Below are 16,146 nucleotides of genomic sequence, written 5' to 3'. Positions count from 1 at the left end.
GCAGGCTAGGTCATAGTAAGAAAAGTTGCATTAAGGCTGGGTTCACTATTTTCTCTTTCCATTTCCTGTGGTACTGGGAATAAAAGCCAGGGCCTTAGCTAGGCAAGCACTGGCACCCCTGAGCTACAACCCCCACCCCCACCCCCACTCTGGATTCACGTTAATAGGCCTTAGGAAGGAGGCAGGGCCTGAGTTTGCAAGGAGTAGAGTCCTAAAGGAGCTGGGATTCGGATTCGAATGAGGTTTCCTAGATTTCTGCTGGGATAGGCGATTGAACCTGGGCAGGACAGGATATTTGATTACCTGGGAATAAACACTGGAAGTTGTGGGGTAAGAATAGTGTTCAAGAGAAGCTCTGAGGAAAATCAGGTGTCTAAGAGACCCAGACCCTGAGGTGAATCTAGATTTGAACTAAGGTTTGGTGAGCGAACCCGTGCATATGATCGTGGTTTATTCCTGCAGAAATGATCATTTTCTGTGTGTACTTCGGTCAAGCTGTTACTTCATTTCCTCCAGGCTTGCGCCCATCTCTCCCACTCAGATCTCAAGCTGAATAGCCTGGCAGCATGGCGGGGGGGCGGGGGCGCTCGGGGAGGTCGGGCACACCTTGAGCTGGGAATCCAACCAAACCTTTGTGTTCAGAGCTTCAGTAAAGCTAGGTTCCCACTTAACGCTACCCCGCAGCCTCGGCCAAGGCCGGAAGGGATGGCAAGAACGCCAGAAGGGAGGTGTAGGTTAGAGAACCCCCACCACCAGACTGAAAGCTCGGGAGAGGGGGGGCAGATTTACACCTCCCTCAGCACAGGTAAGTGGGAGGGGTCCTAGGGCTAGAGGGGAGGGCTGCATGCGAGCCGAGCCTGGGGTCCGGCGCACAGGGTGGTGAGGTCCCCACCGGTGGGCGGGCTCATCCTGGCCGCCGCGCCGTGAAGAAGGTGCCAGGTGTCTGAGGGCGGAGAATCTCACCCTCAAACCGTTTCTATTGTGTTGGGGTGCGGGGGGGATGCAAAAGAGGGAGTGGTGGCCTTCCCGGCACCCCGCCCCGGCGGCCAGCCTCCAGCCCCCGCCCCACCCCCGGCTCCGCCTCCACCCCCGCCCCGGCCCTGGCCGCGGCCCCTTCCTCCCACAGCTGGGGCCGCGGGGCCTCGGAGCCGCGTCGCTGTCTCGATGCCCCGGATCGCAGCGCAAAGGTGAAGGAGGCGCGGGCGCGGACGCGGGCGATGCGGGGCCGGGGCGCGAGCCAAGCCTTCCCCGTGCTCATCCCACCCTCCAAGCTAGGCCAGGCCTTTCTCACCGCCCAGACCCCCCGGCTCGAGAGGGGCGCGGGCCGGGCCTTGGGTCGCGCAGGACGCACGCAGAACGGCCTTTGCGGAGTCGGGGAGCCGGAGCGGGGCGGGGACCCGCGTGGCGAGCACTGTTCCTGTGGATGTGGGTCACGTCTCCTGGCGTCTGGCGGGATCGAAGGAGAGCTTGCCCTCGAGCTGCAGCGGTTGAGTCTGGGATTGTTAGATCTGATGAAAGAAGGCACCCGCAGACTTGTCCAGGGTGGTGGTGGCGGCGGGGGTGACGAGGAAGGGGCTCCTTCAGGTCAGGAGACATCGCCATCCTGCTGGGCGGAGGGAAATAACGCCAACCCCAGGCAGGTGGACATCTAGAATGAAGGTCGAGAGCCTGCGGATCCTCCATTGATTGTGTGTGTGTGTGTGTGTGTGTGTGTGTGTGTGTGTGTGTGTATGTGTTGGTAGAACGGAGGGCGGAGGGGGGGTGTCTCTACTTAACCCTAAGATCTAATAGAAGCCGATCAAAGTTCTGCGGGCAGGCCCTAGGAAAGAACCCAAACTGTAGCACTTGGAGCGAAGTGTGGGGTGTGAACTGGAGACCTTGGACCCGCTTACCTGGGAGGAGGGGGGAATGACATGCTACACCACGCCCATTTAGCCCCGCCCTCCCAACAGGTTAAGCTGGGGCAGAGCGCTCCTCCTGTCCAGCTTCCCATATCTAGGACTGCAGTCCGTGGGGGGGGGGGAGGGGAGTGGGAGTGATGGGGGTGGACGGAGGGAGGGTAAAGGAATGCTAAGTTAGTGTGCCCTTGTCTCCTTAGCTAGAGCTGAGGGCCTTCTGCCTTAAGTGCCCCTCCCTTGCTGAGTAGCCTTGACCCATGCCCTCATCTCAGGTCAGAAACTTCACCCTTATATGTGCGACATTTGGAAACTGGCTTTAGGAAAGGGACAGGGTTCTGCTCTGCGTCTCACCCACTCCGGCATTGGCAGCCACCGGGCTGCAATAAGAAGCAGACCCACACATGCACTGCATGTGTGCTTGTCTCTGCGTAGATGTCACTGTGTGTCTTAGGACTCTGAATACCACAGGTGTGTGACCCTTTTGTGAACACTGAAGTGCCTGGACCAGTATGGCTTTGTGTGCATGTGCCAAAACAAAAACATATGTGTGTATGACCCTCCTGTTGAATAGGTGTAGTGTCATGCATGTAAACCCATGTATGTAACCCTGTGTGTCCAGCACTGACGTGGTGTGACCCTCTGAATGGATGGACTTGTGACTACAACCTTATATGTGAATACGTATGAGTACATGTGGCCATGGCCCTCTATGTAAACCTATGTGTGTGCAAGCCTCTCTGTGTGTGCGTGACTCCTGCAAATTCACGTGTTCTCGGCTCTCCTAGAGCTTGTCTGCACACCTGTATGCATTTGCATCATCACTTTTCCTGGGGACTCACAATAAGCCTGCATGAGTGTGCCATGAGCCACACACTGAGTGGTTCCTCTAATCTAGGCCATGTTCCTTCTGTCCAATCCTCAGCACTGACTCCCCTGGCCATAGGGCTCCCCACTTCTGTGCTGAGCAAATAGGAGGCCCCAAAGGTAAACAGGTGTGCCTTTACAGTGAAGGTGGGGCACGGACAGCTTGCCTGAAGCCTCCTGATAACCCAGCCCCCCAAACAGGAACTGTGCTCTTTCTTGGACCCAGGACCCTCTTCTCTCCTCTCATATTCCATTCTGCCCTCATGACAGCGCTGACCTTTACCTCCTGAGCAAACCCTCCAGATCCCTGCTGCTTTTCTGGCCAGCTCCTATCCTCTCTCCTCTCTCTTCAAGGCCACATAGTTAATGTTTGACCAGGAAAGGAGAAGAGAGGCCAGTGACACCCTCTGACCCTGTCTGTGGGTGTCCAGTGACATGGCATGGGTCAGGCTTCCTCCACACATCTCACCCAGCACAGAAAACCTTCAGGAGCCCACAGGTATATCAGAGAGAGGCCTGTTTCCACCTCTACTCCACCCCTAACTGATTGGCTTAAGGTATTGTTCCCGTGTGAGAATAATCTCCAAGATGTATCAGGTGGCATGACCCATCGTTCACCTCTGCTTGGCTTAAGTCTTAAGAAGCTGTCTTTACACACTCCAGCCTCCTGCACAGATATTACACCTGCACAGCCAGGGAACCCAGATACCTGCCCCTCCTCCTCCTGCCAGTGTCTATGAACAGGTAGGGTTAGCAGGTAGGAACATGTGTGGATGCCTAGCAAGAAGACGCAGTAGGGACTCGCATGGGCAGGGTAGAGATGTGCACCCCCTTAGAGAAGAATGCCGAGGAGAAGTGTCTAATTAAAGCAAAATTCCAGAGGGAGCTCTCAGGCCAAGGAAATGAAAAAACAAAGAAAAAAACAGGACAAAATTAACAAAGACCCATTAACTGACTGCCCAGGCCTTCCTGAAGGAGGCACCCCCGCAGGCAGCCCTGTTGGAGAAACGGGCCTCTGAGAACCAACATTCTTCAAAAACACAGGGCCTAGCAGACTTCTGACTGGCTGTAACTAGGGTATGGGTTGGTGAGAAGTCTAGGCTCTTGTAAGGAGAGCAAGTTCCATTCCAGCATCCTGCACCACAGCAGAGATGGTCAGCCTGACTGTGAGCCTACCCTAGCGTGGGAGTTTTGTTGATGCTGGGGCTCTATCCTTCACTGCCCCCCTGAAATCTGGTAATGCCATCCATCTTCCACCCACACACAGATCAAAGAGCTTCTTTTCTTTTTTTTTTTCTCTCTTTTAGAAAACAGACCTCAGAGAACCAGAATTAGCCCTGCTATGGGTGCAAGGTGACCCCATTGGTAGCCTTCAACCCCTCTGATTCCACAACTCCTGGTCACCATGGAATTTACACTTGATGCAGAAAGGCATGTGGCCCATCCCTCCCTCTGACTCTTTAGCGAGATTCCATGGCCATACAATCCTGTGGCTCCATGTCCCCTCCATTCCAGGATCCTCCCTGGCCCCATGACTGCTTGACCTCCATGGTTTCATGACCCCTGACCTTCTATGTGACCCCTGGACTTTAACAAACCCTGTGGCTGTTCTGCCTATTTCTTCTGGTGTCTCTGGCCTTGGCTGCCCTTGGGAGTCTTGTTAGTCGGAACTTCCCCAGGAAGATGTGGGGAAGGCTCTGGCCCCTCCTCTTCAGCATCCTCACAACAACAGCAGTCCCTGGACCCTCACTGAGAAGACCATCACGAGAGCTAGATGCCACCCCACGTATGACCATCTCCTACGAAGGTTAGACCCTCAGTTTTGAATGGCCATGACAGTCAAAGCTAGGAGCAGGAGGCAGCTCCCAAACTGGCCTCGCTGTCCTTTCCCTCCCCAGAGCTCTCTGGAACCCGGCACTTCAAGGGTCGAGCCCAGAACTACTCAACACTGCTGCTGGAGGAGGCGTCTGGGAGGCTGCTGGTGGGGGCTCGAGGCGCCCTGTTCTCTCTCAGTGCCCGTGACATAGGAGATGGGGCTCACAAAGAGGTCAGCCCCTGGTGCCTAGACCAGCCACAGGGTCTCTAGTCTCATCCAGTTCCCTGGAACCTCAACTTCCCAGAAACCCTGCTAGCTTTCCATAGTCCCCTAAACAGCACTACCCAACCTGGCTCAGGGCTCCTCCTGAAATTCACTTCCACCTCAATTTTCCCAGTTCCCTGGAGCCCCACTACCTGTTCTTCTTGGCAATGGATACTGGGATCAGACCACTTTCTTTATCCTCACTAGATCCACTGGGAGGCCTCCCCAGAGATGCGGAGCAAGTGCCATCAAAAAGGGAAAAACAACCAGGTAAGCGATCCACTCTGTCCTCAGTGACTTTCTTCTCTAATCCAGGGTTCCAGGGTTGGGAGGGACACAGATAGGGTAGTAAAGAACTGCAGTTGGGCTGGAGAGATGGCTTAGCGGTTAAGCACTTGCCTGTGAAGCCTAAGGACCCCGGTTCGAGGCTCGGTTCCCCAGGTCCCACGTTAGCCAGATGCACAAGGGGGCGCACGCGTCTGGAGTTCGTTTGCAGAGGCTGGAAGCCTTGGCGTGCCCATTCTCTCTCTCCCTCTGTCTTTCTCTCTGTGTCTGTCGCTCTCGCTCTCAAATAAATAAATTAATTAATTAAAAAAAAGAACTGCAGTCAACTGTACAATCATCATATATACATTAGGAGTGCTGCTGTAGTGGCAGGATTCTGGACAGTCCTAATCTAACCACCCATGGCCTCTAGTGGTATTGTAATCCTTTCTAGGATCCCAAATAGTACTGATTTAGCTGGATCTCCACCTAGCTTGTTTGTTGGGCTTGTGTGTTTGTTTTGGTTTTTCCAAGGTAGGGTCTTCTAGCCCAGGCTGACCTGGAATTAACTATGTAAAATCAGGGTGCCCTCAAACTCATGGTGATCCACCTACCTCTGTCTCCTGAGTGCTAGGATTAAAGGCATGGGCCACCATGCCTGGCTTGTTTTGGTTTATGTTTGTTTGGTTGGTTGTTTTTGTTTTTCGAGGTAGAGTCTCACTCTAGCCCTGGCTGACCTGAAATTCACTATGTAGAGTCAGGGTGGCCTTGAACTCAGTGATCCTCCTACCTCTGCCTCCCAAGTGCTGGGATTAAAGACATGTGCTACTACTCCAGCCTTCTCACCTAGTTTTAAACTAACCCTATGAGCCAGGTGTGGTGGTGCATGCCTTTAATCCCAGCACTTGAGAGGCAGAGGTAGGAGGATTGCTATGAGTTTGAGGCCACCCTGAGACTACATAGTTAATTCCAGGTCAGCCTGGGCCAGAGTGAGACCCTGCCTCAAAAAAATAAAAAGTAGCCAGGCGTGGTGGCGCATGCCTTTAATCCCAGCACTCGGGAGGCAGAGGTAGGAGGATCACCGTGAGTTCGAGGCCACCCTGAGACTCTATAGTGAATTCCAGGTCAGCCTGAGCTACAGTGAGACCCGAAAAACCAAAAACAAAAAAAACACCCAATGAAGACGAGTTTACGCACCAAATATTCATGAGAGTACTAGTCAAGTAAGTATTTGCCCCTGTTGGCTAAAAAAGGTGCCTGCAGGGGTCTGACTAGGTAACAAACCTATGAAGTGCACTTTTTCAAATATTTTAAATTACTTATTTGAGAGAGACAATGGCCTTCTTTCACTGCAAACAAACCCCAGGCACATGCACCACTTTGTTCATCTGGCTTTACCTGGGCATTGGGGAATTGAACCCTGGCCATCAGGCTTTGCAGGCAAATGCCTTTAACTGCTGAGCCATCTCTCTAGCCCCAGGAGTACTTTTTACAAATATACAAAGGGGGCTGGAGAAATTGCTTAGTGGTTAAGGCATTTGTCTGCAAAGCCAATTCCCTAGAACCCACATAAACCAGATGCACAAGGTGGTGCATACATGTGGAATTTATTTACAATGGCCAAAGGCTCTAGTGTGCCTATTTTTTCTATCTTTTTTTTTCTCTCTCTCAAATAAATAAAATAAATAATAAAAATAAATTTTAAAAAATACACATTCCAAACAAGGTATGGTTGTACACTCCTATAATCCCCAGGGATTTAATGGTCAAATTTGAAAAGTGTGAAATTATCAATCTTCCAGTGCATGCAACATACTTAAGGCTCTGAGAAGTCCTCCAATAAAAATAGCTTTTCGCTGTATTTTTCAAACTCATTTGACTACAAAATTCCTCCCAAGTCTTCTGTTTACAATGTAAACACCTTAGGGAAAGACCACTCTGGGAATATTTGTCTCACCCCAGGCATCAGATGGGTTGAGATAGACCAGTCTAGAGATAGGAAAAACAGTGGGCAGGTTAGGCATTCTGTGGGTTAGGGGCAGACCTAAGCAGGCTTGTAGAGAGGAGGAGCAGACGCAGAAGGTTGCAGCTTAGGGCATCTGAGGTGCTGGGATGGCCAGAACACCTGGAGCAGAGCGGGAAAGTAGAAGAGGCCAGGGCCAGGGCGTGTGGGGCTCTTCAGGGCATTTCAGCCACTGCCCTGACATGATCTGTGGTGCTTTCAAAGTGGGCTGGAAACAAGAGAGTACTGATTGGTGGAATACCACTGGAAAGGAATTCCAGACAGTGGTGAAAACACCCACCCAGGAGACAGGAATAAATAAGAGGCTGTTGACAACATATCCCTTTGTACCATTTGAATTTCATACAATGTGGAAGCATTCCTTGTTTTGTTTTTTGTTTGTTTGTTTGTGTTTTTTTTTTTTTCGAGGTAGGGTCTCACTCTGGTCCAGGCTGACCTGGAATTAACTCTGTCATCTCAGGGTGGCCTTGAACTCATGGCAATCCTCCTACCTCTGCCTCCTGAGTGCTGGGATTAAAGGCGTGCGCCACCACACCCGGCTGAATTCCTTGTTCATTGACTGAGTAGTTGTTCTAAAGTGGCAGTGATTCATGAGAGTGATCAAGTGGCCACTACAGTTGATCCAGGAAGAGGTGATGGTGGTAATTTGGATTTGGTGATGGTGATGAAGTGGGTCAAGTTCAAGGACCCTTTGAGACAGAGTATGACTCACAGAGAACAAATGTGGGGGTGAGGAAGTGAGCTGCAGCAGAGATGACACCGGGTTTCTGGAGCAAGAGCAGGATGGTGCAGTGAGTGAGGTGGGAAAGACTGGGTGAACTGGTTTAGGAGGGAGGATGCAGGTGGGGGAGGAGAGCTTGCCTTCTGGCAAGGTGGGACAGCAGGCAGAGGGGATGCTTCAGCCTGGGGAGCTCCAGATTTGGAGGGGTTGCTTGCGAGAAGCTCAGGGGTAGAGAAGCATCATAGAAGGGTAACAAGCCCCAAGGGGGCTGTGAACTGGGGTGGAGGGAAGTGCAGAAGACCCAGTGGATGGAGTGGTTATCAAGTAATCTGAGGGCCAGGTTGCTGGGAGCCCAAAGATGGTGAATTCCAAGGAATATTCTGCATTCTGGCAGCAAGCAAGAAGGACCATGGGCATCATGAAACGACCCTCTTGTCCCGTGGGTGAGGGCAAGAGCCAGGCTACACAGTGAGACTAATAGAGGAAACCTATAGCCAGGCTGGGAACTCATGCTGCTCCCTCTCCTTGTCCACAGACGGAGTGTTTCAACCATGTGCGGTTCCTACAGAGGCTCAATGCCACCCATCTCTATGCATGCGGGACTCATGCCTTCCAGCCTCTCTGTGCGGCCATTGTGAGTGTGGCTCCAGCGGGCCCTGACTGCTGACCCCAGACTGGTATGACCTTGGACTGCAGTCCTTGCCTGCCCTCAGGACCCCTGGCTGACTGGGGACCCTTGTTCCTTAGGATGCCGAGGCCTTCACCTTGCCAACCAGCTTTGAGGAGGGAAAGGAGAAGTGTCCTTATGACCCAGCCAGGGGCTTCACAGGCCTCATCATTGGTGAGCAGGCTCTCCTCCCTACCTCAGCGCTCATCTACGAGAATGCTATGATTAGAAGTAGATCTTGTTGCTAGGATTTGCCACTTACGTATATTCTGTGCCTTGCTATACCTGACATGTATCTTGTGCCCGAATGTCTCTGTCCCAGATGGAGGCCTGTACACAGCCACAAGGTATGAATTCCGGAGCATTCCTGACATCCGCCGGAGCCGCCACCCACACTCTCTGAGAACTGAAGAGGCACCCATGCACTGGCTCAATGGTTAGGAGGGTGAGGCAGAGGGTGATGGGGGTAGGGGTCTATTTTTACTTCCTTGGGCAGCTGACCATCTCCTCCCCCAAGTCCCCAGGTGAGCCCCTCCTTTCCACTCCTGCGTATTATCCAGGGACATACAGGGAGGGGGAAGGGTCCCAGCCTGTCTTGGAACCCACCTAAATTGCTCAACCCACAGATGCTGAGTTTGTGTTCTCCGTGCTGGTGCGGGAGAGCAGGGCCAGTGCTGTGGGTGACGATGACAAGATTTACTACTTCTTCATGGAGCGTGAGGAAGGCTCCAGCAGCTTCACACAGAGCCGCAGCAGCCACCGTGTGGCTCGAGTGGCCCGTGTGTGCAAGGTGGATTAGGGCTGAGGCTGGGGTGTGGGGAAGAGGCTAGGCCTCTGACCCTGGCCCCTGACCCCTGATCCTGTGCCACTATACCCTCAGGGAGATCTGGGTGGGAAAAAGATCCTGCAAAAGAAGTGGACATCCTTCCTGAAGGCTCGTCTTATCTGCCACATTCCACAGTATGAGACACTTCGTGGGGTCTGCAGCCTGGACACTGATACCTCAGCCACCACTCACTTCTATGCAGCCTTCACACTGACTACACAGTGGTAAGCAAGCACAGAAACAGAGGGGAAGGCCAGGAACTGAAAACAGATAAGGGCTGGAGCACAGGTTAGTGAAGACGAGATGGGAACCAGCATCCACTAGGAGAATGACTTCAGGCACATCAGACTCTCCTTGGGCCAAAGGATGTGATGGCCCATTGACCCATAAGACAGGCCTGCAGGCCTATAGTACAGAATGGGGGAAAAGAGACAGAGAATGGGTCAAAGTAACAGGCTGAACATGGGTTGGGGACAGGTTCCAATCAGTGTGACTATCCCCTCCCCAATGTCCCATTCCCAGGAAGACCCTGGAGGCTTCAGCCATCTGCCGCTATGATCTTGCCGAGGTGCAGGCTGTCTTCACAGGCCCTTTCATGGAGTACCAAGATGGCGTCCGGCGCTGGGGCCGCTATGAGGGTGGAGTGCCTGAGCCCCGGCCTGGCTCAGTGAGTATATTAGCCTGGAGCCATGTTAACTAAACAGTGTCTAGAAGGGAAGGAGGGTCCAGTATTGTGAAAAGGGGTGGCTGGGGGTGAAGTCCCAAGGCTCACTCCCATCCCCCACCCCAGTGCATCACAGATTCATTGCGCAGCCAAGGCTACAACTCATCCCAAGACTTGCCATCTATGGTCCTGGACTTCGTGAAATTGCACCCACTGATGGCTCGGCCTGTGGTGCCCACACGTGGACGACCCCTACTGCTGAAACGCAATGTACGCTACACACATCTCATGGGAACACATGTCACCACACCTGCTGGACCCACCTATGACCTGCTTTTTCTGGGAACAGGTGCTTCTGACCCAAATCCCTGATCCCTTGTTAACCTTGGCATTATGCTTCTGAACCCAATAACTCCTGCCACAATAAGCCCAGAGCTCCTAATGTCCTGAGGGACCACTGCTAATGGCTCTTTACCCTTGACTTCATGATTCTTTTTTGTTTTTTCGAGGTAGGGTCTGGCTGTAGCCTAGGCTGACCTGGAATTCACTATGTAGTCTCAGGCTGGCCTTGAACTCTTGGCCATCCTCCTACCTCTGCCTCCCGAGTGCTGGGATTAAAGGCCTGCGCCACCACGTCTGGCTTGACTTCATGATTCTTGAACTGTTCCCATTAGGGTCTCCTGTGAAGTGCTGAGGCATATCACACTGTTGGGGTCTGACTTCTGTCTTTCCCGTACTAGCTGATGGCTGGATTCACAAGGCTGTAGTCCTGGGCTCTGGGATGCACATTATTGAAGAGATACAAGTGTTCAGGGAGCCCCAGTCCGTGGAGAATCTAGTCATTTCTCCGACACAGGTAGCCCTGACTTCTGACCCTCAATATGTCCTTGATAGACAAGGAAGGGGCGTAAGGACGCTGGGCAGAGGCTGGAGGGTTGCTGACCAGCTGTCTTCTCTGGCTCCCAGCACAGCCTCTACGTGGGGGCCGCCAGTGGAGTCATCCAGATGCCACTGTCCAGCTGCTCCCGCTACCGTTCCTGCTATGACTGCATCCTGGCCCGGGACCCCTACTGTGGCTGGGACCCCAACACCCATGCCTGCATGATGGCCACCACCATAGTGAACAGGTCCCAGGGTAGAGGTTGGGAGTGGGGAAAGGGTATGTCTCCTGCTGTATGGGGTGCGGGACTGGTTATTGGAAACTGCTTTACAAACCAATTCACAGAATGGGTTTTGGCAGAAACCAAAGTCCTGTTTCCCTTGTTTATAAATCCTGATCTCCTGTCCCTAGGTCGGCACTAATACAGGACATAGAGAGAGGAAATCGAGGCTGTGAGGGCAGCAGGGATACAGGTAAGTGGCACTCATAAACATGAGTGGATATTTGGAAGTGAGTGGCCATGTTTATGTGCTTTTCGCAAGGATAACCCAGCACAGAGTAAGAGCTCAACTGAGACTTATTGCCCAAACAATTATAACAAGGAAACACAGTCAAGATACAAAGTATCAGGCTGGGGGCTACAGCTCAGTGCTAGAGCTCTTACTTACCATGTGCAGGGCTCTGGGTTTAATCTCCAGCAAAACACACACACATACACACAGGCACGCATGCACGTGCATACACACACACACACATCTCTTCTGAAACTTATGCCTAAGTGTGTAGGGAGGTAGGTGCACAAATAGTTAACTGTAATTATAAATAAATAAATGCAACTACAAGAAGCAAATGGTTTCTCCAGTAAAGACTAGGTGGCTGAGCTGATGTCTGGAGGAAGAAAAAGTAGATAATCATAGCTAATGTATACTAAGTATTTACTATGTGCTAGACACTAGTATAAACATTATGTGTATTTAATCTTGCAGTAAAGAGGCCACTATTATTATCCTCAAGAGGAAAAATCTGAGGTACAGAGAGTATAAAGAAACTGCTCAACATTACTCAGCTACTAACTAACAGGATCAGAATCAAATCTGATGTCAATCTGATTCCAGTTTGTGTTTTTAAAGCGTATTTATTTATGAGAGACAGAATGGGTGTGCCAGAGCCTCTATCCCTATGAACAAACTCCAGATGCATATGCTACCATGTGCATCTGGCTTATGTGGATACTGGAGAACTCAATCTGGGTCCCCAGGCTTCACAGGCAAGTGCCTTAACTGCTAAGCCATTTCTATAGCCCCAGATTGTGCTTTTAAAAAAAAATACTTTTGAGCCGGTCATGATGGCACACGCCTTTTATCCCAGCACTCGGAAGCAGAGGTAGAAGGGTTAGTGAGCTCAAGGCCACCCTGAGACTCCATAGTGAATTCCAGGTCAGCCTGAGCTAGAGTGAGATCCTACCTCGAAAAAACAAACAAAATATATACATACATATATATATTTATATTTTGAGCTGGGCATGGTGTTGCAAGCCTTTAATCCTAGGATTTGGGAGGCAGAGGTAGGAGGATCACCATGAGTTCAAAGCCACCCTGAGAGTACATAGTTAATTCCAGATCAGACTGGGCCAGAGTGAGACCCTACCTTGAAAAACCAAAAAAAAATTTTCTGGGCGGGGGGGCACTGGAGAGATGGCATAGTGGTTAAGGTGCTTGCTTGAGAAGCCTAAGGATCCAGGTTCAATTCTCCAGGTAAGCCAGATGCACAAGGTGGTGCATGCATCTTGAGTTAATTTGCAGTGGCTAGAGGCCCTGGTGTGCCCAGTTTCTCTACTCTGTATGAAATAAAAATAAATTTTTTTAAATTTATATTTTACTTGAGAGAGAAAGAGAGAGAGTGCGCACAGTAGGACCTCCAGCCACCACAAATGAACCTTGTGCATTTGGCTTATGTAGGTCCTGGGGAATTGAACCTGGGTCCTTTGGCTTTGCAGGTAAGTTCCTTAACCACTAAGCCATCTCTCCAGCCCGGATTGAGGTTTTGGTCACTATGATGTGTCATCTCCCACAAATTAACCAGGCAGGTGAGAGAATGGAGTAGGGTGGTGACACCCAAGCAGAGGGGCAGCAGGCAGAGAGCTCAGAAAGGGCTGGAAAGGTGTGCAGGGACCATGGTAGTTTGGGTCTTTACCTGAAAAGCAACAGAACACTTCTGAAGCATTTTATGCCAAGGAGTTGTGTGCTCAGATTTGTGTTTTTAAAGGATCACCACTAGTGGCATAGAGAATGATTCAATGAGGGCCCTAGAGGGCTGGCAGCCATGGAAACAGAGAAGTGAACAGGTCTGAGATAGCTTCTGGTGACGTATGGATACTAAGATGAGGAAGACTCAAGGGAGCCTCCTGGCTACCTGTAGCTGGTGGTAACTTTTACAGATATGACCCAATGTAGTTTGTGAATGAAGTTTTAGCATTAATGAGGTGCCTGAGACCTTGTGTGGAAATGGTAATTATTTAAGTCTGGTACTCAGGAGAGGAGTGTGCTGAAGGTAGAGATTAGAAGTCCTTGGCAGGAACAGACAGGAGTTCACTGACAGGAAGGCATTGGGGTGGGGGTGGGGGTGGCATACACTCAAAGGCTTCTGTAGCTGTCACTTGATTCCAGTGCTGAGGACTTAGCAGTCAACAGTCTGGCTTGCCATTTCCAATGCCCCATCTGGGATGAGCAGATAACTGACCTCTCTACCTCCACCCTCCAGGGCCACCACCACCAATGAAGAACCGCTCTGTGCTCCGAGGTGATGATGTCCTCTTGCCCTGTGACCAGCCATCCAATCTGGCCCGGGCTTTGTGGCTACTCAATGGGAGCAAGAGCCTGAGTGATGGGCACGACAGCTACCGTATTGGTGTAGATGGGCTGCTGGTGACAGACACACAGCCCGAGCACAGTGGCAACTATGGCTGCTATGCTGAGGAGAATGGTCTCCGTACACTGCTAGCTTCCTACAGCCTCACAGTCCGGCCTGCCACTCCTGCCCCAGCTCCACAAGCCCCTGCCATGCCCGGAGCACAGCTGGCACCTGACGGGAGGCTGCTCTATGTGCTAGCCATTGCTACACTTGGTGGGCTCTGCCTCATCCTAGGCTCCTCGCTCTTCTATGTGGCGTGTCTGAAGGGAGGAAAACGAGGACGCCGAAGGAAGTATTCACTGGGCCGGGCTGGACGGGCAGGAGGCTCAGCTGTGCAGCTGCAGACAGTCTCGGGCCAGTGTCCTGGAGAGGAAGATGAGGGCGATGATGGGGAAGGGGCTGGGGGCCTGGAGGGCAGCTGCCTCCAGATCATCCCTGGGGAGGGAGCCCCAGCCCCACCACCTCCCCCACCGCCACCACCGCCAGCTGAGCTGACCAACGGGCTGGTTGCACTGCCCAGCCGGTTGCGAAGGATGAACGGCAACAGCTATGTGCTCCTGAGACAGAGCAACAATGGAGTCCCAGCAGGACCCTGCTCCTTCGCAGAGGAACTCAGCCGCATCCTGGAGAAGAGGAAGCACACACAGCTCGTAGAGCAGCTAGACGAGAGCTCCGTCTGAGTCCAGCCTCCCAAACAAATGCTCTTCCAAGCCAGCCAGTCTGCCCTAGGCTGGGCCACTGCCTCCCCAACACAGCCACTCTCCTTCATGCTTCCAAATCCATGTCCTTCTCCTAACTTTTTGACATCTCTGTAGTGCTGGCCAGAACCACAGCCAGCCAAAGCCCCCTCCTCAGTCTCCAAGACCCACATGTGAGCAGCCCAGGCCCAACGGTGCTCCTCAGAGGTAGGTGCTCCCTCAGGACCAGGTGCTCGGCAACCCCAAACCCAGTTCCCATCCCTTAGCTTAAGCGCTTGGGAGGAGAGGATTCTGTCCTCTTGTCCCATATCTGCCCAACCCTTCCTCTTCTTCCCAGGTAGGGCTTGGCAGGTCCAGATGGCCTCAATGTCACCACCCTCTGCACAACTCTATGTGCTTGGTAGTCCTGAATTCAGACAAGACCTCTGCCAGTCACCTGAGTCCTGTCTACATTCACATGTGCACATGGAAGAATGTTTATCAGCTGGGCTGCAGTGCCCACCCCTTCTCCTGGTGCATTGGTTCATCCCTTTTCTAGATTCGAGGCACTTTCCCAATTGTCACATCCCTATCTATTCCTTCTCCTCAGTTCCAGCCCCAGTAGTGACCCATGGTAGGAGCTTGGGAACAAGCTAGCCTGGGAGGTAAGACTGCATCATTCCCGGTTTCCACTGTAGTCCCTGTGAGTCAGCCTTCCATCCCCTTTGATCACATGGAAGAGTGCCAGAGCTCTAGGCAAGTCCCTTCCCATGCACACCTGTATCATATGTGCTTACATTTCCACCCACATGCACCTTCTGAGCCTCCCCTTGCTGCCTCAGACCGGTCTGTTGGGTTTGGTCCATGGACATTTCAAAGGGATACTGCCCTCCCCATTTAGCTGTCCTCACAGACCCTCCCTGGGACAAGTGACCAACATTGCACTCAATGAGCCAGCCTCCCTTTTGGGGACCAAGCATTTGCTTCCCTTAGACCAGAGAATGGGGAGGCAATCTGATTATTTCACCTGGCACATGAAGCCCATTCTCGGAACTATGCAAAGGGCAGAGGCTGGGAGTTTGGATGCTTGGCTCCCAACCCTGTCCTACCTCACCAGGGCACTTTCAGGGTCCAGGGGCCTTGAAGTCTCCAGGTCCATATGGGACAATCAATCCTGACTGAGCTCTCCCATTCCCCTTGGGTGAGGATGACTGTTATTTTTGTAGCTGAGAACATGGAATCCCACGGGTTTTTACTGCCCTTCACCCAAACCTCTCCCACCTTCACCCCACAATGAATGTGTTTATTGTGAGAACGGCTGTACTTCTTCAGGAATGCTGCCACTCATCACCCTGGGGGGCGGAACAGGCATGTGAGACTGCGGAGCCTGGACTCAGCTCCGCCTGGCGTTGGCTAATAAATGCCCTTTCCCCACAGCTCTGACTAGTCTGTCTGGTCCCTGCCCTGCCAGGGACAGTCTCTGAGCCTAAGGAAGCACTTCAGTGATTTCTTCATCCAAGGCTGCCTCTACTGCCCATAAAATCATTTGCATAGGAAATGGGATCCTCAGAGTCCACCCTGGCTGGGCTGGGTAGATCCACAGGTCCTTTTGATAAAACTTACATATACACTGATCATGATAATAAGGGGAAGACATGCAAAAGTCCAGCAA

At 52.1% G+C, this 16,146-nt stretch overlaps 1 protein-coding gene across 4 annotated transcripts; it reads left to right on the top strand.

Annotated features, from left to right (window-relative positions):
- Positions 1-620: 620 nt before the first annotated feature.
- Sema4g (semaphorin 4G) lies at positions 621-15,910 on the top strand. Of its 4 annotated transcripts, XR_006637719.1 has the most exons (16): positions 621-805; positions 4,070-4,569; positions 4,661-4,809; positions 5,050-5,112; positions 8,386-8,484; positions 8,598-8,691; positions 8,840-8,953; positions 9,144-9,307; positions 9,398-9,567; positions 9,866-10,010; positions 10,134-10,356; positions 10,748-10,863; positions 10,974-11,134; positions 11,299-11,360; positions 13,648-14,702; positions 14,833-15,910. XR_006637719.1 is itself a non-coding variant. In XM_045152365.1 (15 exons), the coding sequence occupies exons 2-15, from the start codon at positions 4,446-4,448 to the stop codon at positions 14,475-14,477; spliced, it is 2,514 nt and encodes an 837-aa protein (XP_045008300.1). In that variant the 5' UTR covers positions 621-805; positions 4,070-4,445; the 3' UTR covers positions 14,478-15,910. The 4 variants fall into 4 exon arrangements, 3 of the variants coding, with proteins under 3 accessions (XP_045008300.1, XP_004659497.2, XP_045008319.1); XM_045152365.1 differs by having other exon boundaries at positions 13,648-15,910; XM_004659440.3 differs by lacking the exon at positions 621-805 and adding an exon at positions 1,096-1,187 and having other exon boundaries at positions 13,648-15,910.
- The last annotated feature ends 236 nt before the right edge of the window (positions 15,911-16,146 follow it).

This window comes from Jaculus jaculus, chromosome 1, assembly GCF_020740685.1.
Source record: "Jaculus jaculus isolate mJacJac1 chromosome 1, mJacJac1.mat.Y.cur, whole genome shotgun sequence".
In the NCBI taxonomy this organism is placed as follows: Eukaryota; Metazoa; Chordata; class Mammalia; order Rodentia; family Dipodidae; genus Jaculus; species Jaculus jaculus.
Note: the sequence above shows the minus strand (reverse complement) of the source record. Positions and strands in the feature narration are given on the sequence as shown.